The sequence below is a fragment of the Callorhinus ursinus genome, unplaced genomic scaffold (assembly GCF_003265705.2).
Source record: "Callorhinus ursinus isolate GAN/ISIS: 27379988/994484 unplaced genomic scaffold, GSC_fseal_2.0 scaffold20, whole genome shotgun sequence".
NCBI classification, from domain to species: domain Eukaryota; kingdom Metazoa; phylum Chordata; class Mammalia; order Carnivora; family Otariidae; genus Callorhinus; species Callorhinus ursinus.
The window spans coordinates 17,065,256-17,091,889 of record NW_027397082.1 but is presented as its reverse complement, the minus strand read 5'-3'; the positions used below and the strand labels follow the sequence as shown (position 1 = coordinate 17,091,889).

Here is a 26,634-nt window from a genome sequence, read left to right as displayed (position 1 = left end):
GGTGACTTGTGGAGAAGGGGGTGTGCACAGGTGGGCGTATGTGCATGCATCACAGGGGAGAGAGACATGACAGCAGAAAGTTTCTGGCAGCTTCTGTGCTATCAAGTCTTTCAAAAGGAGAAGATGTGGCCCAGAGATGGGGGAGGGGCTTGCCCAGATTCTCCCAGCTAGTCAGAAGCCAGGCTGGGCCTGGAATTCATATCTCCCAGGCCATCTGGGCATAAGGTCAGTATGAGAAGACATCACCATGTCAAAATGGTAGTGGCTGAGCTCAGGAGGGCATTAGGGGACCACTGAGGGTGGACTCCCAAGGGCTCAGGGCATTCTGCTTCATCCTAACCCTGGCACAGGTTCCCAAGTTCTGGTAATAGACCCGCCTACTGAGGAGGGAGATGTAGAGAGACCTTCAGTGAGGGTGCCTTTCGGAGGGGCAGGCTGCTGCTGGGCTGGTTTGTGGGCTGGTGGGCCAGCCTGACTTCCCTGCAGGGAGGAGCCTGGGCCGTCTCTAGAGATAAGGCCCTGCGTTAGTCTCCCATTCAGGGTGCCTCGGCTCGGTGGCCCGAGGAGTATGAACCATGCTGGCCGGCAGAGGACCATACTGCCATCTGGGGCTTCCGTTTCCCAGGCTAAACCAATATTTACCTTCAGCTGTGGCTGCCAGGGGCTCTGAGGCAAATGTTAGTTTAAGGCAGCTGAGCGAAGCTCTGGGGGTTGGGGGAAAGTGCTGAGGATGCTGCTGGCGATTTCTTCCTCTTTGATAGTTTTCTTTTCTTCTTGATTAAAACAAAATTTTGTTGTTCCTCCTGCTTCAGAGACTCCTCCTGGCACTTCTTTCTGCTCACCCCCCAATTCTGCTAATCACATCAGGACTCAACACCAAGCCCTCCCCTCCACCAGGAAGCCTTCCCTGACCTCCCCTGTTCCTATGACCCTTCTTGCTCCTGACCACCCGAGGCACGTGTAGGTCTAGGTGGTACCAGCAGTTCTGCATCATGTACTGTCCTGCTCTTTTAAGAAGACAGCATAAAAGCTTTATATATATTATAAAGAAAGTTATTATTGTACCCATTTTGCAGATATGGAAACAGAGGCTCCGAGAAGTCTGATAACTTGCCCAAGGTCACACAGCTTGGGAGAACTGGGCCTTGCGCCCAGGAACGTGTGCTATAATACTTCCTAGCTTCTCTAAATATGAGTCCCCCTGGCCCCCCTGCTAAGTCTGGGTTACCTCCCAGGGGTGGGGAGTTGGCCATCCTACATCTTCTAGGGTGGAGCTCATGAGCTCAGGGTGTCAGGGATCCGTGGCACATGTTGGGCACAGATAGGCCAGCAGAGCCCCGGCAGTGTTGGCTGGAAAAGGGGGGTTGCCCAGCATCCCGATTCAGCGGTGAGTCTGCCTGCCTCATAGTTCCCTGAAGGCTTCTGATGGCTTCGTCTGGTTCTGTTGTTCGCAGTGCACTCTGGTTGTTTGTTTGTTGTTGTTGTTGTTTTAACCAGAATGAATATATGGAAAGTACAATCATATGTGATTGGCAATATTAGACTGTTTCTAATAGCCAGAGATGGCAGTTTCAAATTTTCCACCTACTATCTCTTTGGCCCAAGATACAGTTTTGAGAGCTTGGAGAGACCTGGGGGGCCCAGGGCAGGGGGGCACAGAGCAGAGGAGCTGGGGCCTTGCAGCATGGGGGACAAAGCCCTCATTTCAGAAGCAGGAGACCTGATTGAATCAAGACTTGACATGGCCACTCACCAGCTGTGAGCAAGCCTTCCAGCCTCTCTGTGCCCCGAGCACCCCATCTGTTATCTGGACATAATTATATATGTGCCATTTATCTCTCAGAGAGTCCGTGAGGTTCACGGATGTGTAAGAGTGTTTACACAAATGGCAAGGGCAATCGTTTGTAGGTTAAAAAGGAATACTTAACTTAAAAATCCCACCAAATAGACAACTCCCAAGCCAGTCCTCTCCTTAGAAGAGGAAGCCTCAAAACCAAGTCCCTGTATGTGGGTGAAATTCAGACCATGCTATCTAAATTGTTTCTTGGAACAAGATCTATGGTTCTCCAGCTGGGTTCCTTGAGACACTGGAGGGTTCCAGAGGCATTTTTCAGGCAGCTGAGTTGGCAGGGCTCTGTGGCCTCCTCTGAGAGTTCAACCAGAGCTTTTGCTTCTGTTGGAGAAAAGGATTTCACTGCTTAAAAAAAAAAAAAAGTTTGAGAACCACTAGACCAGATGAGTCTGAGAATCTATATGTCTAAGATACTCTGTCTTGGAGATTCCATAAATCTTAAGAGTCTGTGACTCCCAGTGTTTCTGGGACATTCTACCCTTCCCTCCATGAGCCTCACAAAGTGTTTGTTTCTCCCAGCTTTCCTGTGGTTGGGTTTATATGCAGAGGGTGGAGGCGGGTGTGGGTTTCAGGGCGCTGCCCAGAGGGGTGGGGGAAACCCCTTTCCCGTCCAAGCCATGTCCTCGCCCTTGGGGCTCCTTCCCCTGCCCCATGCCAGGTGCTGACCAGCAGGAGGATGTTTATGGAGACAGTACATGGGCCTCCAGCGCCGTCCAAACAGGGGCCGGCAGATGCCCGCCAGCCAGCCTGCTGCCGCGGGCCAACCCATGGTTAAAGATTAGCCAGCGCTCCGGATGTGAAAATCTGAACAAACAGACTCTCGGGCTGATGGCAGGCCCTGCTTCAAAGGAACCCCTTGCCTGCCCCTGAGGGCTCCGGCACCAGTGCCCAGGCCCTGCCTTGGTTGCCTTGCACTGGCTGGCAACATGTGGGCCCAGTGGGCCCCTGGCCAGAGCTGGCCCCGGTGCCCTCAGTCTGGCCCCTCCTCTCCTCTCCCTTCCTTTCTCCCCACTGGCCTCAGATTGTCCTGGGCATTTGCTAGTGCACTTTTCCCACTGAGTGCCTCTCACTTCTGTCTGTCAGTTCGAACTCTCTTGTCTTTCAGGGCCCAGGTCAAATCTTGTTTCTTCCAAGAGCCTGTGCCTGACTCACTGTGAAACAGGAAGGGGACCTCAGGCTTGGTTGGAGAGCATTATCCTAAAGGGAGTATTTATACTATAGAAGAGAAGGCTCAGAGGGGGTGCCATGGAGCGGATGTGGGATACCTCTGGATCTGTGCCTGGACAGCTTTTCTAACCATTACAGTTGTTCAGAGTTAGGGGACAGATAGCCTTGGGCTGTGGTGAGCTTCTTGTCCCCGGAAGCATTCTAGGCAAGGCTGGGTGAGAACTTGGCAGAGAAAGATGGATTTCCTCTGGAGACACTAAGAATTTTGTAGGGAAATTATATTCAAATATTTTCATGCCTCCAAGCTTTAATCCCCCCACAGCCGACTGGCTCCTTGGGGCCCAGGTGCTGGCTTCTCTCTTTAACCACTGCCTAGGCCTGGGCACACAGCGTGTCAGTGAATGGGTGACCCGAGTGCCACCTTGAGGGGAGGAAACCCCTGCCCTGGCCTCACTGCCCTTGTGGGGCCTGGTTATTTCTGCCCTGGCGCAAAGGATCTGTGCCGCCCCCCCCCACCAGGAGCTGAAGACTGACAAAGTCCTTCCCGAAAGAGGGGACACCGAGAGGGGAGCCAGCCGAGCAGCGTCCCCTGTGGCCTTGTGCCAGTCCCTGCTCCGGGCACGGCGTAAACACCTCCAGAGTGGGCAGCCCTGGGTCCCTGGCCCGGATGGTAGGACTTGTTGCTTCCAAACAGGCCACCCCACTGCTTGGGGTGACAGGTTGCCCTCTGTCCTTTCTCCAAGCTGTGACCCTGGGCTGAGGTTGGCCTCCAGGCTCTCTCCGTGGCTTTGGGGGCTTGACCCTTCCCTGGCTTTCCGTTAGCTCTGACCTCTGCTGACCCTTCTGCCGAGGGCGCTGTGCCCAGCTCCTCCGTCTCCAGTGTCACCTATTTCAGGACCCGGCACAGCTGGGTGCACTGAGGGGGTGGTTATTTTGGAGCTTGCTGGCAGCCTGCAGCTGCTCCTGACCCCGAGGGGGCGGCCTGGCTGGGAGAGAAGACATACTTGGGCTGGGCACTGGCCCCGGGGATTCCATTTTTAGCTGTTTCCCAGCATCTCCTGTACCTTTTCTCTCGACTCCTCCAAGATTTCAAGCAAAGCCAAAGGGGTCATTTTCCTGCCCTGCCTCCTCTCTCCCCACCCCCCTGCTATTTCTCTTTCCTTCTCTTCTTTCTCCTCTAATCTCCGCTTTGTAGCTTCTCCTTCCTGGTCCTCAGTCAGGGATGCCATTCATGACCGATGTGAAGTCCTACACAGGTGCAGAACGTTCATTGCCTGGTGCAGGGGGACCTGACTTCAGTTGACAAACAACCCGAGTAAGCACTGGTACCTGAAGTTATCAAGTACCTAGGTCCCAGGGGCCCCCCCACCCTGTCTCTGACCCCCATGTCACCATCACAACACAGTTGTGATTACCCCCATTCTCTAGCTGAGTGACCTGAGGCTGGGAGGAAAGTTGATTCAAGTGCTAGCTTGGACATTTAAACCCAGGCCTGTATCACCACAGAGCCCATGCACTTTCTTCTGAGCCCCGGGGCATGTAAACAATAACAGTGGGTCATATTAACCTCATGATTATTACGGGCCAGGTACTACTCTCCAGGTGCCCTCTGTAGCTTATTACATTTGGACTTCACAGCATCCCTTCTGAGCGGAGTATTAGAATACAGATTTTATGCACCTCAGTAAATGCTGATTTCATGGCTGAAGAAGAGAGGCCCAGAGAGGTTAAGCTATTTATCTAAGGTGATATGGCCAGGAAATGGTGCAGCCAGCATTTCAACCCAGGCTGATGACTTCAAAATCCTTACACTTAACTATGCCTCTGTCCTGCCTACCAGTATATGGATTTGGGTTACTAAAAAACCCCAAATACCCTTAGGTTACATTATGAGAAGTAGAGTGTAAATATCAAGGGAGGTGGTGGCCACACTGTGCCTTGAGCTGGTCAGGGAACATCTGGAGTACTGAGTCTGGTTCTGTTTATTGTCCAAGAGGTGGGAAGGTGTGTGGTGGGTCTGAGTATAGGGGAGTTGTTTTCTCCACGGGGCTGCCCCAGAGGTAGTACTGGCACAGAAGGACATTGAAGCTGAGAAGTTAAGTAAATCTATCCAAGATATCCTTGGATACAGGGAGGTAGATTTCAGTCTAAGAGAAGGAACCACTTTCTTAGAGGAGCTCAGCAGTGGCTCGGGTTGCCTGGGAGGCCCAGTAGTGGGCATATTCAAGTACAGAAAGACCCCTGAAGGGACAGAGCTCAGGGGAGCGCACATCTAGCCCCATTCAGAAGTCTGTGCTGATGGTCTGCCCACTCCATGGGCCCTGGGCTAATTGTCCTGAGTGTGTGTGGGGTGGGGAGAGGAGTGTGGGGGTACATATGTGTGTGAGCCGTGTGACGGGCTTCTTCCTGTAGGCTCTGGCTGGGCATCTCTGAACCTTTTGTTTTCTAGTCACCCTGCTGTCACTGCCCCTTCCTCTCCATCTCCAACCCTTGAGTCCTCTAGGGCCAGTGCCTGCAATCCCTGAGGGGGGGGAGAGCAGGGGCTGTTCCTTGGGGGCGCTGGTCAGCCCATAGCCTCTCCCAGGTCCCCACGACTGTCTCTCAGGCCTCCTCCTCCTGTTTGGGCCTCCCTGCCTCTGCCTCTCTGCAGCCCCCAGCCTCTCTGCACCATCACTCTCACAGAGTCAATTCCCTGGAATAATTGCATTTTCCAGTTGGCTCCCTTCTTCTTGCCAAGCACGATGCTGGGAAATCCCAACCAGCCAGGCCCCAAGAGGCTTCTCCAGAGAGGGCATGGGGTTTGGGGGAAGGGCCCAGCACCCTCTCCTTGCCGGGACCCAAACAACACTGTTCCTGAAAGGGGCAGGGAGAGAACAAAAACAAGGAGGCTTTAGAGACTGTCTCTAGATTCAGCTGGAGCTGAGTTCTGGCTTCAGCTGCCCATATCAGTCCAGTCCTCCAAGCTTTGCTTCCACATCGAGCACCCCAGCTATCCTTACCCAGGTCCTGGAGGGAAAGCAGATTCTCCCTTGGGGAGGCTCAGAGAAAAGACTCCCAGGGAGGGATTGGCTCATGATGTGGTCTACAGTGGCACTAGCCAAATTTGGGGACTGTAACTCCCACAGAGGGGAGTTAAATAATAAATAAGGAGGGCCTGAAAGCGAAGAATGTGGTGTCAGGAGTTGGATATACCTTGCTTCCATCTCGGATCTGCCACTTGGTGGCTGTCACATCACATCTGTCAGCTTTAGCTCTATAATGGGAACACTTCCATGGGATGTTTTAAGGATGAAATGCAGGGGTAATTCATCATGCATGATGACTTTTATTATAAATGATAGGACTCCATAAAGTAGGGACATAACACAGCCATTAAAAAAATATGGTGTTGGAAACCTGGTTTTTGGCATGAAAAGGTGCTCAGGACATATTGGAAAAGCTAGCTTTGAAAAGGAAATCTATGTAGCAGGGCATGGAGTCCATGCCCATGGATGGCTTTATGGGATTCACAGATGTCCTGAAATTATCCACAGAATTTAGGAAGAATAGGTGTTTTTCTGAGGACATAGGTCAAGGTTATCACATTTTCAAAGGGATTTGTTACCTATAAAAGGTTAAAAACTACTGGAGTTTACATAGCATGACTCGGTTTTTGTATTAGAAAAAGTAACTGAGGAATATATTGGGGGAAAAAGCTGGAAGGTCTTCACCCAAGTATTAAGAATATTTTTCTCCAGATGGTGGGCCCAGAGGTGATTATTATTATTTTTTTGCTGAACGGTCTTTTCTACAAAATAGTCTTACTTGTATGATTAAGAAGAGAAAGGGGTTGATTTCCAGTTAAGTCACTTTCAAAAGAAAATCCTGGATAAATTTAAGTTCTTTCAGCCTCAGTGTCCTTCCGTGGCAATGATAACTCAAGAGGTAATTGTGAGGATGAGACCATTTATGCAAAGAGTTCTTCTGGGGAAGGGGGTTCCCTCTGAACTTCCAGCGGGGTAGAATGTCCACAGTGCTTTCAACAAATATTTACTGCTGTCGACTCAAGTGCTCGGGGATCAAAAGGGAGTTAAGTTAATAATAATAAAAAAACTTTTACAAGCGTGCCATGTAGAAGGAATGTTTTTAATTTTGGTGCCCGTCCTTCCAGCCTTGATCCTTTGCTTAAACAAACAGATGTCCTGCGTACTTTGTTTCCCGACCCTGCCCCTGAGCCTCCGTCCTAAGCCTCTTCCATGCTGTTCACGATGCCGTCGGTATTTCAGGGTGCAGACTGGAAAGGCGGGCGGGAGGAAGCGCGCTGGCCCAGCGGGGCCCGCGTGACGGTCGCCCTGTCTCTCCCCTTCCCTGGCCGCAGACAGCGAGCTGGTGCTCCCGGACTGCCTGCGGCCGCGCTCCTTCACCGCCCTGCGGCGGCCGTCATTGCGGCGCGACGCCGACGAGGCGCGCCTCTCCGTGAGCCTGTGCGACCTCAACGTGCCGGGCGCCGACGGCGACGACGCCGCGCCGGCCGCCGGCTGCCCCATCCCGCAGAACTCGCTCAACTCGCAGCACAGCCGCGCGCTGCCCGCGCAGCTCGATGGCGACCTGCGCTTCCACGCGCTGCGCGCCGGGGCGCACGTGCGGATCCTGGACGAGCAGACCGTGGCGCGCCTGGAGCACGGGCGCGACGAGCGCGCGCTCGTCTTCACCAGCCGGCCCGTGCGCGTGGCCGAGACCATCTTCGTGAAGGTCACACGTTCGGGCGGCGCGCGGCCCGGCGCGCTCTCCTTCGGCGTCACCACGTGCGACCCCGGCACGCTGCGGCCCGCGGATCTGCCCTTCAGCCCCGAGGCCCTGGTGGACCGCAAGGAGTTCTGGGCCGTGTGCCGCGTGCCCGGGCCCCTGCACAGCGGCGACATCCTGGGCCTGGTGGTCAACGCCGACGGCGAGCTGCACCTCAGCCACAACGGCGCCGCGGCGGGCATGCAGCTGTGCGTGGACGCCACGCAGCCGCTCTGGATGCTCTTCGGCCTGCACGGAGCCGTCACGCAGATCCGCATCCTCGGTGAGTGCCTCCCCCGAGCGCCCCTCCCACAGCCCCAGCACCGTGCCTTTTCTGGCGGCGAGGGCCCGTCCCGGGAAATCGGGGAAAGGAAAGAGGGCGAGTGCGCCCTGCCCCACTGCCTCGCGCGGGTCTTGCCACCGAGTCACAGGCGCCGAAATGAGTTGTGGGCCGGGCTCCATCGGCTAGGCCTTGCCTCCAGTCTCCCCAGACGCATCCTGGGGGCGGGCAGAAAAGTGTGGATCACCGAGTTTCGCTCCCAAAATCTGATTAACCCACGTCCGCACAGATGCATAAACAGCCCAGGGGCCACTTAAAAATGAGAAAAAAGGTTTCCGCCAGCAATTAACTTCCTGAGGCTCAGTTTTCATTTCTCCAAAATGGGAATTAAAGTCTCTGCCTCTTAAGGATGGCTGTGTGTCTAGATAAGAAAAAGAGTTTGCTATGCCCGTAGCCAGGTGTTTGTGCAGTGTGGTGCCTGGGTTGGGAGCCTATGGGGAATCTCTGAGCAGAGGGCCTTGAGGAAATGGGGTTGCAGAGGTCTGGGCCTTTCTTTCCTGGGTTTGAATGGACTGGTGGATGTGGACTTGTGAAAGTTATGTTTCTCAGAGTATTCTGTGAGGAAACGTGGGGGATTCTTTACTGCAGAACTCCTCAGACCCTTTAATAGGCAATGTGAATCTTTAAGGAGGGGGGTGGAGGTGGTTATGATGTACAGCTTCTTCTCAACTAATTTGACCAGAAGTCTTTTTTTCACAAAGCATCTCCAGGGACCTCTGTTTCCCCAGAGTGCACAAGTTTCATACTTTGTAAGAGCTGGCCTTCTAAGCAGGTGTAGTAGACTGGGCTAATTCCATTAGAGTCATTAGGAGGACCTGGTACAGATTTTTGAATCCCACCTGCAGAGATTTTGATCCTGTAGATGTTGGATAAGTCCTGGGCATCTGATTTTTTTTTTTTTTTAAGATTTTATTTTTAGAGAGAAGAGAGGGGTAGAGAGAATCCCAAACAGGTTCCCGATGCGGGGTTTGATCTCACTCACGACTCTGAGATTATGACCTGAGCTGAAATCAAGACTCGATGGTGTAACCCACTGAGCCACCCAGGCACCCGTCTGAAATCTTTATTTAAGCAGGTTTGCTTAGGCAAGTGTGGAGACCTCTGGGCTTCATAGCCCTATCCTAGACCTCACCCCAGGACACTTTGTAGACAGGGTAATGTGTGGATGTAAGTGAATGTGTGTTATGCACTAAGATGGGTATGTCTGTGTATAGGCACACGTGAGTAACTAAATGCATGCATATTTGTGTGTATAATGCTGTTGGTGATTGTGTGTTAGAGCTTGTGAAATCTGATAAAATAAGTGGGGACTTCCTACTCTGGAAAGAGACCAAATGAAAACGGAGTGAAAAAAAAATCTGAAAAGAAATGAGGCAAGATGCTAAGAAGTTATGATTGAGGGAAGATAACATCAGGAAGGAATGAAAAGAAATCAGGACGGAAAGAAGTTGGGGTGAAAATTCAGGATGGGATAAAAAGAAATCAGACTGGGGTGCAGAAAAAACTCAGGCTGAGGTTAAAAAAAAAATACTTGGCTACACTCACTGGGAGACACTGCTCCTCAGATGAAGGAAGTTGTATAAGGGGAGGGTACTATCCTGCCTCAGCACCAGCTAATAATAGATAAGTAGCTTTCCACTGAGACTTCTGTTCCCCAAAGAAGCTTACTAGACGCAGGGGAAGCTTAAAAAAAAAATCAGGACTTAAATGTAAGTGGGCCGAGGTGGGTGTTTAAGAACAATCATCCACATATATGCCAAACACGGTGCACCTGGGCTGTAGGAGAACTGGGCATCTCAGTCAGCAAATTGGTGTTTGGGGATCCCGATGGACTGCAAAGGAAAAACAAACCAGTGACAGTGTGTGAGGGGTAGTTATTTACCTTACAGAGGAGTGCTGTGCTTCGTGGAAGCCTAAATGAACTAAGAATGACAGGATATTTCCTTTACTCCAAAACTATCGCTAGTTTCATACTTAATGAGAAAATATGAGAAACATTCTCGTTAAAGTCAGGAATATGATAGGGGGATGCCTTAAGTATTGTTCTGAAAATACTAGCCAGTGCAATAAGGCAAGAAAACGAAATAGGTGTGAATTTCTGAAAGAAGATGCTAATTAACTTGGAAACTATTAACACCAGAGAAACCCTGTGGATATCTAATGCATATTCTTAGAAACAGTGACTACTGATTGACTTAGAACACCTGATGATAAAAGGATTTCATTGAGCACTTATGTGTAGGGCAGTATGTTAGAGCCTGTGGGAGAGTCACAGGTGAATACCATTTCCTGCTCTCAGGAAGCTTATAGTTCACCTGGGAAAGCAAAACTGCGTACCTGGGCAAAGAACAAATACCACCCCAGCTCTGTCGTTTAGGCCCATATATGTGGTGTGTGTGTCCAGTCAGTGCTAAATAAAGTAATGTGGTTTGTGGGGGTGGTCAACGCTGCCCAGAGGAGGGGGTTTGAGGACAGCCCCAAGGGGCTCCCTGGACAGTTAGCTCTTTGGGGGCAAGGGCTCTGTCGGTCTTGTTCTCAGTGTTATGTTTACACAGTGGATGGTACCTGGTAGGTACCTGGTACCTTGTTGAAGGGAGGAGCAAGGAGGGGAGGAAGAAAAGAGGAAGGTGAGGAGAGGAGTGGAAGAGGGAGAGAAGAGAGGGAGGGAAGGAAGGAGGGAGAGAGTGTAGCACAGAGTGAGCCTGGGAGATGCTGAAGGGCCTCCGAAAGGTGCCATTGCAGAGGAGATGGTGGGTGGTATCTGGGGGCAGTGACAGAGCACAGGGCTTGGAACAGGAGGGCCACGCTAGGTGGGAGGAGGGGGCCTTTGTTCTCTGGCATGGGAAACCGGGAAGGTGAGGATGCATAGGAAGGGTGGAGGTGGGATTCTAGGCAGAGGGCTTGTTTGGAGACTGCTGATATAGGAACACCAGAGCAGGAAGTGGCCCTCCCGATTGTAGGTGGCAACAGCGGGGGCAGGGCGCTGGGCCACCCATGGAATCCTGCCCTGAGCCCGCCCAGTGGCTGGGCTGTCTGGTCGTGCTGTGTCAGCACTTTCCTGGGAGCCTCTAGGAGGAGCGGAGACGTGAGCTTCCTCCCAGTAGGCCTCTCAGTGGCTAGTGCATTGCTCCCCCCCCCCCCCGCAGGCTCCACCATCCTGGCAGAGCGGGGCATCCCGTCACTCTCCTGCTCCCCTGCCTCCACGCCAACCTCGCCCAGTGCCCTGGGCAGCCGCCTCTCTGACCCCCTGCTCAGCACGTGCAGCTCCGGACCTCTGGGGAGCTCTGCTGGTGGTAAGTAGGCTGGCCGCTCGGGTTCCGCGGTGTCCGTGGCGGCCTCCCCACCCCAAGACCCCCTGGCTGAGGCGGCTGTGCAGCCTACAGGTCAGAGTTGGGCGCTGGAGGACCTGGAGGCAGGCTCAGTGAACCCTTGTTGCGTGGTGATTTCTGGGGTGAATCCCACCCTGTCCGCCAGCTAGGCACCTTTCTCCAGAGCACTTTTTAGCACACAGGGAAGACCAAAGGATAGCTCAGAAGAGGCCTTCCTTAAAAGACTCTGGACTCTGGGCCCCCTCCCTTCCTCCACCCCTCTTCTCTCACTGCCTCGTGGGCACCCTGGCCCCTCATCGAGTGCCTCCTAGTGCCCAGGAAGTGGGTCGTCAAGGGAAACAGGCAGACCCCAGTCAGTGGAGTGAGAGACCAGAGGGCTTTCTTCCCATGACCCTGGGGCCATGTCTCCGCTGACTGGTGTCCCCTTGTCCCCAGGGACGGCCCCCAACTCCCCAGTGAGCCTGCCTGAGTCGCCGGTGGCCCCAGGCACAGGACAGTGGAGCGATGAGTGCACCATTTGCTATGAGCACGCAGTGGACACGGTCATCTACACGTGTGGTCACATGTGCCTCTGCTACGGCTGTGGCCTGCGCCTCAAGAAGGCTCTGCACGCCTGCTGCCCCATCTGCCGCCGCCCCATCAAGGACATTATCAAGACCTACCGCAGCTCCTAGCCTGTGGCACCCCACCCTGCACGCCTGCCTCCTCAGGCTTGGGCCCCACTCCAGCCGAGGGGCAAGCCCACAGGGCCCCTTCTCTTCTTCCTCATTTTGGAAACTCTTTTCCCTTCTTCATTAAACAGGGGAAACGGAGGCCCTCGAAGGTTTGGGAAGAAAGGGAGTATAAGGCAGGGAGGTGAGGGGCAGAAACAAGTTGCCCAGCAGAGGCGGGGGAGGAGTCCGCTCTCTTGCTGTCTTTCTCTTCTCTGCACCCACTCTACCCTGCATGCCGAGGGGCTAAACGGGGGTCTCAGCCTATCCTAATCCCTCCCCATCTGGGGCAGATTGCTAGGCAGTCCTCTGGTTCATGTAAGAATTAGAAAGCATGTCCCTTCCTCTGGGCAGATGTGTCCCTGAGCTCGGGCCTTCGGAGTATGGCCTGGACTTCAGTCTCCATTTGTTCTCTCAGCCAGCTCTCCGGGAGCAGTGTACAACCTGCTCGACAGCAGCCCTAGGCAGGTAGCCCCTGAACTGCTGCCTTACTCCCTGACCTGTACCCACCTTCTCCTTCCTCTCTTCCCTGCCCCTCAGGCCTGGCAGCCAGGGGTAAGGCTGGTGGATACCTCTCCCCCTGGGCAAGCGGCAGCCCCCATGCCTTGTCCCTCCCCCACTAACCCAGGACGCGTGGATGGACAGGCCACGGAAGGCTGCAAGTTCCGGGTCTCTGACCCTGTGCCCTGGCCGAGATGCAGAGGGCCCCTTCCTGGCCGTAGCCTTTCTTCCCCAGTCATCTCGCTAGATGCTGCTGCCAGGGACAGCCTCGGTGCGGGCTGGAGAGCAGCGTCCGTCCTCTGGAAGGTTCTCTAAGAGCAGGTTGGCATCTGTGCTCTGAGACCTGTCCTCCCGGATCTCAGTGCTGTCCTGGGCCTGGCTGATACTCACACTGTGGTATACCCGGGTGAGGCCAGGACCCTGGAGTGGGGGTGGGGGTGGGGTGCCCTGGGGGTAAAACCAGCCTTTTTTCTTATTTTTTATTTATTTATTTATTTGGTTTGTGGGTTTTTTTTGGGGGGGGGATTGAGTTGCCATCCCCCAGGGCCCCTAGAAATGCTGCCCCGGTGCGCGGCGTGCCCGGCGAGAGAGGGCTGCAGAGCTAGTTCTCATTCAGAATCTTCCCCAGGCTCCAGCCCAAAGTCCATAGCCATCTCTGCTTACCATGAATTAGAACTCCATAAAAAGAGGCTGAATTGGGAGGCCTCCTATCAAATTGTATCCATTTTACAGAGAGATAAACTGAGCCTCCCTAGTGTCCTGGGGCTGGTGGATCACCCGGAGCCACAAAGTGCCCTTGCTCTCTGGGCTGCTGCAGGGTCATCACAGTTGGCTCCAATACGTCAGGAGGCCCAGGAGCGCCCCCTTCCACGAGGACATACAAAGTTCTGGGAAGGCTGGAAGAGGGGAGCCCCGCTGGGACCAGGGAACAGGGCTGGGAAGGCCTACTCCAGGTAGGGGTGGGGAGGCTGTTCTTAGTAAGGCTCTTTACCGTCAGGAAAGATGAGGAGGGAAGGGACCGGCTCCCGGCACCTCTGGGTAATTTCTGGTTCCGGGGTGGCATGCCCCCCCCCCCCCGCTCTTAGGCTGCAGTTGTCGCAGCCTTGCCTGCCCTACCCTGGTAGGCCACGGGCTGGCGCCCGCTCTCGACACTCTTGGCCTAGTTTTCTCCCTCCGATGGCTTTCCATGTCCATCAGAGACTGCTGCTTCCTGTGGCTGGCAGAGTGGGATTCTAGACCTGGCCACCAGACGGCTGTGTGGCCCTGGCTGGGTCATAGCCCTTCTCAGCCTCAGCTGCCACCTCTGTAAAAGGACTGTGTGGGGAGGAGAGCAGACTTTGTGTGACTCTTGGGACTTCTTTGATGATGGGCTGCTGTGGGGTGTTGGGTGGGACAGCACTTGGGGGTGTGTGTCAGAAGGCCAGGCTGGGTCTTTGTCGGCCCCTGCCTTGCATTGGGCTTCCAGGAAGTCATGGTTCCACGGTGGGTCTCCACTCCCCCGTTCCTGACCCTGAAGACCCTCCTTCCATGGGAGTAGGGTTGGGGGCAAGGGGAGGTGGTGGCCCCATCTCGTCAGGAGTCTCATGTCAGAGGCAAGGGAAGGTCTTAAGTGCAGGGGCTGCGGGGCCTGAGGTTTGGGGCGAGGAAGCCATCCGTACCACTGTCTCTGTTAGTGCTGGGATAGTTGCTGCCTCCTTTGTGAACTTGGGTCGCTGTGATTGTGAATAAAGGTGATTTCGTACCAGCCTGAGGGCTGTGCTGTGCTGTGTGGAGGGCTGCGGAGGGAGGACCGAGGTGGGGGGGGGTGGTGAAGGTGAAGGGTCAGGTGTCAACAATCAGGGGAGACTCCCTGGGGTGGGGGGGCGGGAGCATGACCTGGGGCTTGGACAGCAGGGGCCAGAATGCCAGGTGAGAAAGGGAGAAGACGCTGCCCTGTGGTGCCCTCAAATCCCTGGATCCCTGCCGAGCAGTGTTTATTGGGGCAGGAGCAGAGTCCCTGAGGCCTGCTCAGCTCTCTATGAAGGCGGAGGTGGGCCCAAACCTGGCTCCAAACCCTTGTGGGGTGGCACACTGCCACCTAGGGGCTCATGGGAGGATGATAAACCCGTCACAAGGTCAGGAGGGGCCAGTGCTGAATGGGTGAGGGCAGCACAGAAAAGGGAGGGCTCTCCCTGGGCCTTTAGAGAAACCTTCTAGATGTGCTGAGTCTATCTGGTTGGCAGTAGAAGCTGGGAGTGGTGGAGCGGATCTAGGCACAGCGTGGGAATCATGCTCATTTGGTGGGGCTGGGACTCCAGCACAGAGCATGCCTGCCTTCCTGGCCTCTCCCCTGGGAAGATGCTCTGGTCCCTACAGCAGGACAACCCAGCCCTGTTTACCGGAGTCCGGCAAAAGCAGGGGAGCATCTGGGGCTCCAAGCTGAGGGGCCAGCCAGGCCTGCTGGATGTGGGTCTTTTGCCCCAAGATCTGCATTTCTCTCTCTCAAAGCCTTGGCAACTGCCCAGAAAGCTTCCTGTAGGTGGGGAAGGGGAGAAGTGGGGGAAGGGAGGAGAAACTTGAGCATGACTCTCACCAACAAAAGTGGCAACTTACCTGCCTCCCCCCCGCCCCTCCAGTGTCCTCAGAGGGGCCCCGGATCCTGCAGTTCATGCTGCATTCTGGATAAGGTGCCTTTTGCTATGCAACTGGATGGCTTTTCTGATGGCAGGGAGAATTAAGAGGTGATTCTGTTCAGTTAAAAAGGCCAAAAACTTTATTTAGTTTTCAGGGAAATACAAGATGTAAACATAAACAAAATATAAAACAAAACAACCCAAATCTTACAGTCTAGAAGCATGCCAAGACAGGGTATTTTCTGCAGACCAAAGAGTCCCGTCAGCATGATAAAGGACACCTGGAAAGTGGCAGGCCAAGGGGTTGGGTTCCTTCCCCAAGGACACTGCATTTTTGTGATGAGAACAATTAAAAAAAAAAACAACCCACTATTAAAAATATTAGAAACATGGAGATAGTTTAGCACCACCATTGATCCTGGAAATTTTTTAGCACTCAAATTGCGCTGAATTCACTGTCCTTTTCTTCAGCTTCTCTGCTAAGGGCAGAAGAGGGCACAACCTCCTTCTGAACCTACAGAGCCTGCCAGGAGCTGGGAGGGGTTAAGTGGACACCATAAAGAATCCCCCAAAGCTCTGGAGCCCCAAAGACATCCAGCAGTTCACAGGCAACCATGCGCTCCCCAAACCACACTTGAGGGACCTGCCACTCACATCTTCACTCAGAAGTCACCTTCCTGCAGACCTCTCAGGAACTGTCAGTGAAACCCTTTTCCCAGCCTATGTCCTGGATTTAAAGAAAACCTGTTGCAGAGAACAAGTTGCAGATCCAAGAATGGTGGCTCTGTTTACCCTCTCTCTCCAAAGTAGGTGCTTATGGAAAGGCGCCCTGGTGATGGGCCACCGAAAATGAAAGGGCATGTCCATGGATGAGCGTGCATGGCCCCCCGTCTTCTGAGTCACACCTGCGCGGCTGGCTCAGCAGACTGAGTTGCCACAGGTCTCAGTAGAGACACTCAAGAAAAACTGGTGTCAACAGAAGAAGAAATGAGGCTGCTTCCCTCCCAGACATGCTTGGTGGTGTCTGGACCCTGAGGTTCCAGTTTGGGGGTTGTGGGTCATTACTGTACAACCCATTACGGTCACTGGTCTCTAACCAATTCCAGCAATTTGAGAGGCTAGCTCTGGATTGGACAAAGGGATGTGGGCAAAACATGCTGGGAACCTGAGAGATGGAGGAATGTTCTGGAGCCAGAGCCCCCAGACTCAAAGATTGGTTTGTTGCTAGCAACTTCCCATCCCCACTAAGTAAATCAGTGACTGTTCATTAACAACATGCTGGGGACCCAGGTTGTGGCCCAGCAAGTAGCTGTTTCTCGGGTCAGCTGCTTCTGTGGCCAAATCTTAGGGCTTTTCCAACCTGCTCTGACTGGACCCTTGGGTGTTGCATCAGTGAATTCCCTCTGTACCTGTTCTCTTCCTCCTGAAACGCTCAGAATTGACTTCTTCCTTCTTTGAATAAAGACTAAACTCCAGCCTCCAGACCCTCTCTCCGCCTTCTCACACTTTTCCCTTTCTGCTTAGAAGACATCCTCTTCTGGAAGCCACCTTCCCAGGGAAGGGACGGTAAGCCCCAGCCACTCCAAACATGCACACACTCCTCACGCCAACGTGCCTCTTGCTTGCCTCCAACGTGCTCGAGCCATCCTTCCGCCTTAAAACAATTCTCTCACGCACTCTTCTCTCTCCTCTCGCCTCCTGGGGTCCAGCCCTTAGCCAGGGTGGAACTGGGAACAAAGGAGGGAACTTCACCTCAGAAACCCATTCTCTAAGGCCACTAAGTTCTAGGACTGGGATGGGAGAGGGGGCTGATTGTCAAGGTCAAGTGTAAACCCAAGATTAAAAAGATAGGATTGGGGAAAGGAGAGCGCATGGTAACCCCAACCTTACAGGCAGGTTGGGATCAAGGCCTTAGAAGGCAGAGCCCTCTACCCAGTCTATAAGCACCAGTGATGCCAACTTCTGGCTGCGGATCTAGGTGCACAGGACAAAACAGAGGGAGGCAAAAATCAGTGAGGCTGCTGCTTCTGAAACAAGGCTGTAGGGCAGTAACCCCATCCTGTCACTGTCTCTGGTCACAGAACTTGAGAACCACCGAGGCTGCCTCCAATAGGGATCACGACTTAGGCAAAAAGCTCAGTGAAGTCAAGGGAAAGCGCCCCACACCGCTCCCGTGACATGCTCAGCTGGGGCGTGCAGTCTGGTGTACTGACCTCACCGGGAGCACGTTCTCGCCCCCAGCGGCCTGACCACCCTCAGAAACAGGAACCGAGGACCAGTGGCTCTTATGCTCTGGGGCCTCCCGCAGCGATGGCACGCATGGCAACGGGCAGGGTCTGCTGGACCTGCTGGACAGCACGTCTGTACGTGGTGACCTGGTTCAGCCGTCCCAGCGCTTCCACACCCAGTGACTTCTCTCTTCCACAGCTTCATTTTGGAGCCTGGGATGATGGCCTAGGCTGCTTCTGCTAGATCTGTTAATGCCAGTGTGAAGTTTCCAACGAAATAATAAAATAATTACCCCCCCCCAAAAAAAAAAGACACATTGCACTCTCCAGCCAGAATTACGTGTGAATAATAACACACTTGCTGCCAGAAACTGCGAGTCCCATGGGGCCTGCCCAATGCCAAGGACTTGTAAAATGGAGACAGCTTGCCCGGTATTTGTTCTCTAACCCCGTGTTATTTAGTTCAAGTGGGAAATTACCAACACACACACACACACACACTCTCTCTCAACACACGGCCCTCAAAAAAATGAGGGAATCTTAATTCTTTAGCAATGTGGATGATTCTCTTTCCAGAGAGCTCTGCATCAAGATTCTCAAAGATTGGACATACAGACATACAAACTCCCAAGGAGAGACACCCACACACTGGGGCACGGTCCCACTCTGGGCACGCAGATCCACGTTTGTACAGAAATTCACCAAATGGAGGGGTTGAAGCAGCAAGCATACAGTACTGGAGATGGAGGGACAAGCCAGCGAGGACATCCCTGGAGCCCTGAAGGGCAGAGCTCCAAGGGCTTGGACCCAGAGACTTCCCATCCTGCTGCTTTCTCGACCTGCGCCAAGTGAGGAGGAGGCCGGCTTGGTACCTGGTGTGGGAAGCTGTCTACAAAGACCTGAGTAGGCCCTTCAGATGCTTCTCTAAGGCCCTCTGGGAACTGTTGGGGTGTTAAGCAAGAGGCAGGGCTCCCTCCTCAGGCTGAAGTCATTGAGATGAATGGGTGGCCCAAGCTTAGCACCAGGCCTAGCTGCAGGCTTGTGGGAATTGGTGTCTCACTGGGGTATGTAGGGCTCAAGGCACCCACATCCCCAAAAAAGATTTGGTTACATGTAGGGTTCCTGCCCATAAACCGAACTGAGGTTACATAGTTTTAAAAAGACTCAAACATACATCAAAAGATCATGGCCCACACATCAGGAGACTGGGGTGAGACAGGGCTGCTGGGGCTGATTTTTTAAGACCGGTCTTTCTGGGCAGCTAGCTGAAAAGCAATGGAAATGAAAACAAGGAACTGTTCCCGGATGCCCTTGCTCTGCTCCGAGGGCTGGGGCCCCAGGAGGTCGAGAGCCCCGTGCCCGCGTCCCTGAATTCCTCCTGGGTGGAGAACACCCAACAGAAAAAGGGGCTGCCCTCTGCCACCTTGCCAGGGGAGGAGGGGTCAAAGATCAACACCCAGAAGGTCACCGATCTGCTCCACAACCCCACCTCCTCCTACGGACACACCGGGCCACTGGGTCTCCCACCGCTGTCCCAACGAGCCCTGGCAGCCCTCGGTAATATTGCACTTTTCCTGTCTCTCAGATTGTTTTCATTTTCGATTGAGAATGCAAAGTATTCGGAGGGGTAAGGGAAGTGAGTAACCTTAAAGAAATAATATATTAGTTAAATACAAAAAAAACAAAACCACAAAACAGGAAAAGTAGGGGCTACTTTATCTTTTTCTTTTTTCCTTAAAACAAAACAAACTACCAAACCAAGGTCTAAACTTAAATAGTTCTACGCCTACTCTGCAAATACTAGTAATATGAAAATAATGCTCAACCGAAATTCCCTTGTCTTTCTTCCTTAGATGATAAAAGTAGTAACATGCCTTGCTGAGGAAAGCGATGGATATAAATACCAGTAAAATATGCTGCTCTAACATCTGAAAGTGATTAAAACGATTCTATATAATGCCTTCGTCAAGATGGAGAATCGAGAGTAAGAAAGAGAAGCCTCTGGGGCCAGGCTAGGGGTGGAGTGCTGAGGCTGGCAAGGCAGGGCCCGGCTACAACCAGGGGCAGATGGCACGCTTGCCGTCCAGAGTTGCCCCTTCCAGCTCCCTCCTGCTGCCCCTGGCATCCCCTGGCCCGGTGGGAACAGCGTGGCAGGGCCAGGGGCCCCAGCCAGGCCCGCTGTTCCAAAGTGGGAGAGAGATGAAGACATTTTTTTCCCCCTTGTAATGAAAGAAAAAGGTCTTTAAACTGAAAGAAAAAGCACCAAATGATGCATCTTCAGGCATTATATAAAGCCCAATAATGACCTCAGAAGGGCTCATTATGATTAAAGTTGCAGTATACAGCAATACAAAGCCATTTCACATTTTCAATCGCAACTAATGGGAAACTGGGTTTGGACACTGCTGAGATTTCATTTTTCTTTTTCCTTTTTTAGTCCGATCTGGTTTTCCTCCAGATGGGTCAGAGCCGCAGGCCCCTCCCTCCTCCACCTGCTGCTGGCGATACCCTCCAACAACACAAAGCAGCTCAGTAGCTCTAGGGAAAGGCCCTCTTGCCCTGGGTGGGGCTGGGAGTCCAGGAGCACAAGGCCTGGCACCCCCTGGCCGTGTCTGAGAGGGACTGGCATGCACCCTTCTTGCTTCAAGTATTCATATTCTCTTTGGGTTTGCAGGGTTTGTGCTGTGTTGTGAGTCAGGGGGTGATGGTGAGGGGGGTGAGGTGCGAAGACGGGGCATGGCAATCCCTGTTCACTGCCTAAATCTACATGCTGTCACCAGGTGGCAGCATTCCCCACTTCTCCTAGATGCCTGAGCAACTCCCAGCCATCCTGAGAGGGCTGGATGTCACAATGTAAACATGATGACCACACGATAAACTACAATGGGGTTGGGAAGGAGTGCAAGGATTGGTACAGTGGGGTGCTCTGCCATTAGCTAGCCCCGTGATTTCGGGAAAGTAATTTCTTGTCCTTGGGCTGCAGTAACAGGAGGGGATAGGATGGAATGACCTTGAAGGTCACTTTTAATGACCGTCACTTAGAGCACTGGGGATCAAGGAGAGAGGGTCCTTGGGGAGTGCAGAGAAGGTGGGCTTCGTGGGTGCTGGAGAGCCCCATGGGGCAGCGCAGACAGTGAGGAAGGGCAGGGAAAGTCAGGCTCTGGGGAACACTGCGGTCCAGTCCCAACTGAGATGCTGCTCTGTGCTTGGCCGATGCGTCCCGCGCTCCCTCCTGGCCTGGCTGGCACATTACTGACTGAACTGGCTCAGTGCAGACAGAGGAGGAGCGAGGCCGCTGGGGCCCTCCCCCTGGAAGACAGCTACACGGAAGGTCCTTTCACCCAATAGTCACTCTACTTTTAAATTTTATTTTAAATAATCATAAATTACTTCTTTTTCTTTTAATAAATATGTGCTGCTTAAAAATGAGAAAAGTATATACTGCATCTTTAAGTAATGCACTTTGCTCTCTGGGTTTCTTCCCAGTCCACCTTATTAAAGTGCATTAATTAAAAAATAATGAACCACTTCTTTATCATTATTGTTCAAATAAGTCCAAATAATATTAATATGAAGACACTAAACCACTACCATTAGTACTGCAACCTAGCAGATTAACTCAATATCCTGCTCTATTTAATACTGTCCAGCAGAAGAAAATAACTAATTTCAATTTCAAACAAACTCACAAACAAAAGGAAACAAAATCTCACCACGGCCCTTCAACAAGGAACAGGAGCGGTTTGCTGGAGCTGCCAGGCATCAGTGTGCGGCGAGGGAGGAGGTCTGGGGAGGTCCCCACGCGAGGCCTCAGGTCTGGGGGGTGGGGTGGGTGGGGTACTGAAGGCACGGAACACAGGGTCCCGTGCTGATCTTCAGGCAACATATACTGCCTTGGGGGGCGGGGGAGCAGGGGGAGAGGGAGGGCCTTTCCTCCTTTGTAGAAAACACCAACCCTTAGTCCGGGCCTCTGGCAGCTGAGCTGGTGGCCGTGAAGCCCCATCGGTCCACAATCAAAGGCACGTGTGGAATTCCACTCCCAGCAAAGGGGGAGTCCTTGGGGAAGCCGAGGCTTCCAGAGGGTCCCCTCTGAAACGTCAACGATCGAAAGACAACCCAAAGTTGACAGGGACTTTATTCTCTCCTCTCTTCACGGGGGCACTGCCCCTTGGGCAGACTGGGTTGGCTCCTGGTCCGGGGGTCCTCCATCTTTTCGGGTACCTGTGGCATCATGTGTAGGTAGGGCGTGGCTGGTGGCCGCCCAGCTGGGGTCCCCTCAGCCCTCGGTGGGGGCGCTGGTTGCTTCTCCACAGTTCACAGGTAAGGGTTTTTGGTCCTGCCCAGGCGGGAGAACGGACGCAGAACGGTGCTCACCCAGCAGGTTGAGAGCTGCCTTCTCTCCTGGACAAGCCCCTCCTCCCTCCTGGGGAGGGTTCTGCCCCCACTGGGGCGTCTCTGCTCTGCCACGTCTGGGACCTGGGCCTTCCGCCCCCAGGCCCCCCAGCAAGTGTCATGCTAGGGTCCTGTCGGCAACAGTGGGAACCAAATGAAGGGACTTTGGCTTGTGGAGGGAAAGAAAGTGAAACGCAAACACAACCAACAACCTCCCAGCAAGAGCACAACAGAAAAGCCCCATCTGCTCCTTGTCCCATCCCCCACGAGGCTGACCGCCCTTGGGCCCCCAAACAACCCCTAAAATAAGACCAAAACCCAAGGGCTGACGTAGAAGCCCCAAATCAATAAACCTCTCCCAAAACATGCAAAAGAACTGCCTACCCAGAAACACCCAAAATAAAGTCTGTGCAGACGGTGAAGAGACCGATGGCTTCGCCCACCCGCTCTGTAAACTCTGGGGCTGCAGGTCCAACGCAGACGGGGTGCCCCAGGCAGGGGACTCCCTTCTCAAAGCCAGGGACAGTGACGGGTAAGCAAGGTGGTCTTTGCTGGCACCTGTGGAACTGCTTTCTCTTCAACCAACAGACACTGACAGCGGCCCAGCCCAGGCACAGGCTGAGCTCCCAGGAGACGCCTCCAAGCCCCAGTGCCACCCGCGGTGGGTGGCCGCAGTCCCGGGGAAACCAGCACAATTCGTGAGTACAGGTTTAGGATGATCCAAGGACCACCTCCGGTGGCGAGGTGCTAACCACAGAAACCAGGCTGGGCAGGGGCAGGGCGCGGGAGGCCCCTGCCATCACATCTTTCCCAGATCTGCAGCCAAGGCACAATCAAGAGTTTCCCACCCGGCCTGCCCCAGATGGTGCCAGGTGCATCAGCCAAGTCACCGAGGTGCCCACACGGGGCTCAGCTTTCTCACCTCTGGTCCCAGGCCTGGTGCCCCCCGCCTCAGTGTGGGCCCCCGCCAGACCTTACCTGCCAGCCAGGGGACAGCCTGGAGGGGAGCATGGCTGGGCTCACGCATTCTGCAGGGTTTAACGTCCCCCCCACCCCCTCCCACTTTCCCTTTCCCCTTTGTCTCCATCTCACCACTCCTCCACACCCAGGCCGGAAGGACCCACAGCCTCCCGTTAGTTCTTTTTCTCCAGGTAGTTGGAGGGCACCCAGCCTTTGAAGGGCTTCGCCCCGTCCAGGATCTGGCAGTACCACCAGCCGTTGGGGTTCCTCTCCAGGACCTCCATGGACACGCCCTCCTGGAAGCCTGCCGTCTCCTCGTCCCCCTCATAGTCCGCGATGGAGACATACACATCTTTGAGGTTGTTGTGGATGAACTGGGACTTCTCAATGGGCTTGGGGCGCACGGGGGACACGGGGATGCCGTTGCGCTGGGCGGGCAGCAGAGGCGTGTCCGAGCCCTGGCTGGCAGCCCGTTCGGCCAGGCGGCTCTTGGCCTCGGCGGCAGCCGAGCGCGCGCTGCTGAAGGAGGAGTTCCGGCGGACGCCTCGGAGCCCGTCGGTGGCCGTGAGCGACTCGTTCCTCCGCAGGGCACAGGACAGGTTGTTGTCCTTGGGCGGCGGGGACACGAACACCGACTGGGGCCTCACCGCCACCTGCCGCACACCGTTCCTCATCTTCACGGCGCCGGCAGCCGCGGTCTTGCTGAAGCCCCCGGGGGGCTTGGAGGGGATGGGCGGCGTGGCCCGCTTGCTCTGGTTGACGGTGTTCAGTGCTTGGACCCGCTTCTCGATCTTCTCCAGGCTGTCGGACTTGCCCTCGTTCTGCTTGCTTTTGGGGCTTACTGTGTCTGGCTCTTTGCCAGAGGAGTCGGGTTGCTCGTTCTCGCCGAGCACCAGATAGTGGGAAGGGGCCCAGCCCTCTAGCTCCCCAAACCTCACGTACCACCAGCCACTTTCTAGCTTCTCGAGCACTTGGACCTCCGCGCCTGCGGGGAAGCTGATCTCTGAGTCCTGGACCTTCTGGTAGGCGCTACATGTCGTGTAGGAGGTGGCCTGCCCTTCGCGTCCCTTCTTGGCGGGACATGGGGGTGTGGCGGCTGGGGGGGTTATGAGGTCAGCAGAGCCTCTTCTGGACCCCTCACTGGGACCTTCGAAGGCCGTGGCGGGGGGCAGCTCCGAATCCTCGCTCTTTGAGCCCCTGAGACCGCCCCGGAGCTGGCCCGTGGGTCTCAGCTGGCGCCGTAAAGTGCTGATGTCCATCTTCTCTTGACTCTGGGACTCTGCCCGGCTCAGGAACGGCTTGGGCCGGACCGACGGCTTGGCCCGGGCACACGAGCTCAGCCCCGCCTTCAGGTCGGCATCCCTCTTCGGCCCGACTGCGGGGGGGCCACGGATGCCTGCGTCCGAGGCAGAGCGGGGCTTCAGGTCACCGCTGTTCTTGGACAAGGAGGAGGAAGAGGAGGAGGAAGAGCAGGTGGTATTGATGGTGATGGACGAGGAAAAGGAGGCCGAGGAATGGTTTTTCCCCAGTTCCGCCTGGGCGTTCTTCTCCACCTTGAGCTTCAGGAGGGATGACGATTTGGGGGAGCCCGACTTGGGGGAGTTTTTCCTGGCCAGGGATAGAGGGGAGCCCCCAGGGGAGTCGCTGTCCCGGGAGGAGCGTCTGGCTGACAGGGCGTCCTCCGCACACGGCCGGAAGCCCTCATTCTCATAGATGGTCTCCTCCTCCACGGCCACGTCCTCTGAAGAGCCGCCCACCCGGAAGCGGGCCCGCTGCAGCGAGGAGGCAGGGGAGGGCCTGTGGGCCTGGGGGGGCCGCCTGTCTCCCGAGCCGCTGTCCTCCGTGGGCTCCTCGCTCAGCTCGGGCTCTGAGTCGAAGCCAAAGGCAGGGATGTCATACTCCGGCTCCTCGTACTTCAGCTTCAGCGGGGAGTCCTGGCTCTCGGCAGAGCCCATCGGACCCTCCTCGGCCTCCTTGGGCTTGCTGGGGGGTGCTGGTGGGGGTACCTTGGGCCGGGTCAGCGTGCTCGTCCGGCGGCTCAGGTTGGGCTTCTTGCGCTTATCGATGTATGACGCAGGGGCCCAGCCCTCCTTCTCACCAATCTGCACGTACCACCAACCGCCCGAGTTCTTATCGATGACCTAGGGGAGAAGGGGGCAGGCCGGTGAGTTGGGAGGATCGCTGGACCCTACGACGATGTGCCAGGCTAGGACACAGGGTCTCCATTTCACAGATGAGCCAAGTGAGCTGCTGAGTGCGTGGCCCAGGGTAATATGTGCTGGGCTAGAATTCAAACCCGGGTCCCTATCACCTCCTACGCCCCCACAGCCTCTCCCCTGGTCCTCCAAGTCTCCATCGGCACCCCTGGTTGAGCCAGCCTCGTCTAGAGACCCCTGTCTCTCCCCCAAGGCTATGCTTCTAGTCCCTACAGAACCCAACTCGCCAAGGATCCATAGGTATAAAAAAATGCAATTCCACTGCCCTTCGTCCTACCGCCAGTACTGCTAGGTCTTTCGTTGGTGACCATGGAAAGGGTGTCTCATGTCAGCAGAGAATGGGAAGATGCAGGTGAGCTGAACTGGGAGGTACGGCCTGAGCCCAGAGCCTCCCTGCAGAGCACCTCCCTGGTGCCCCCACTGCCTGTGGTCATTTTGCTGCATGTGGGATCCCAATAAAATCCCACTGGCTGAAAGGATTTCTTTGTGTTAAATAATTTCCCGTGGGAAGGATGAGGGTCTTTTAGTCATTTCCATGTTAGTATAAATTAGTTCAAAGAGCTTCTTTCTTAACTGCAGTTTGAGATCAGGTAAAGGCCAGGAGTGTGGTGCTGGTTGTGCTGCTATATTTGGATTGGGGAACATAAAGGGAAAATAATTTTGGATTGTGGGACACTCCTGGAGAAAGAGGTACTGGGGAGGGGGTGGGGAAGTATGAAAAAACTGGCACTAGGGGAAGAGGGGCAGGGAAGGAAGAGAGAGACAGAGAGACTGCCGAAGGCAAGCTCTGCTTGAGACCAGCCCTCTGCAGACCCCACCAGAGGAAGGACTTTTCTCCTTCCTTTGGTTCTATAGTCCTTCCTTCGCCCTGCCCTCCCCATACTTAAAATTTAAGCTTGGGTAGATCCTAAGTACCACAGTTTGGTTAGATGGTGAGCTTTGGAGGCTCTTCTGGAAACCTAGGCACCACTAACAGAATTATTTCTCTCGGAAATTTAGTTCCAAATCCAAGACGTGATGGAAAACATTCACACTGGGGACATCATTTCCACAGGCGGAGGCTGCCCGGGGGCTCTTCCGACAGCTGTTAATTGGATTTAACCCCGTTCCTACACGAGCCACTCCAGAGAACTGACCTGCCTCACAGATCTCTGCCCCCTGCAAACAGCCACAAAGTAGAGTCTCATAAATGCTAGGCTGGGGGGTGCACCACAGAGTCTGTTACCCCACTTGGCAGAGACAAATAAAGCCTGGGGAGAGAAGGGACTGTATCAAAGGCCAGAGGCGACTGCGGTGTGGACATGGCCAGAACCCAGGTCCTTAGTACTTTGGCTGCGTGGACCACCTTCTCCCAACAGCACCACTCACTAAGGGGAGTTCTTCGGAATCTCGGCCCCCAAGGTGCTCCCAGGAGACAAAGTGTGCTGGGGCCAAATGGTTCTGGGCAATGCTGCTATTCTAGTCCCCTCTTAGAGATGCACAGTGACATCCCTATAGCGTAGGCTCTGACAAGTTCTGCAACGGAAACCACATAACGGGGGTGGATTTTGTTTAACCCACTGT

At 54.5% G+C, this 26,634-nt stretch overlaps 2 protein-coding genes across 8 annotated transcripts in view; one reads left to right on the top strand and one right to left on the bottom strand.

Moving 5' to 3' along the window:
• The window catches only part of NEURL1 (neuralized E3 ubiquitin protein ligase 1), a 75,043-nt gene extending 62,779 nt beyond the window's left edge, over window positions 1–12,264 (top strand). For all 4 annotated transcript variants that reach the window (XM_025880884.2, XM_073904243.1, XM_073904244.1 and 1 more), the window contains exons 4-6: window positions 7,377–8,066; window positions 11,270–11,416; window positions 11,888–12,264. In XM_025880884.2, coding sequence (XP_025736669.1) covers window positions 7,377–8,066; window positions 11,270–11,416; window positions 11,888–12,126 — 1,076 coding nt within the window. In that variant the 3' untranslated portion in view covers window positions 12,127–12,264. The remainder of the gene's footprint in view (window positions 1–7,376; window positions 8,067–11,269; window positions 11,417–11,887) is intronic.
• A 3,133-nt stretch (window positions 12,265–15,397) lies between these two features.
• Window positions 15,398–26,634, bottom strand: part of SH3PXD2A (SH3 and PX domains 2A) — a 235,606-nt gene continuing 224,369 nt past the window's right edge. For all 4 annotated transcript variants that reach the window (XM_073904239.1, XM_073904238.1, XM_025880796.2 and 1 more), the window contains one exon: window positions 15,398–24,996. In XM_073904239.1, coding sequence (XP_073760340.1) covers window positions 23,029–24,996 — 1,968 coding nt within the window. In that variant the 3' untranslated portion in view covers window positions 15,398–23,028. The remainder of the gene's footprint in view (window positions 24,997–26,634) is intronic.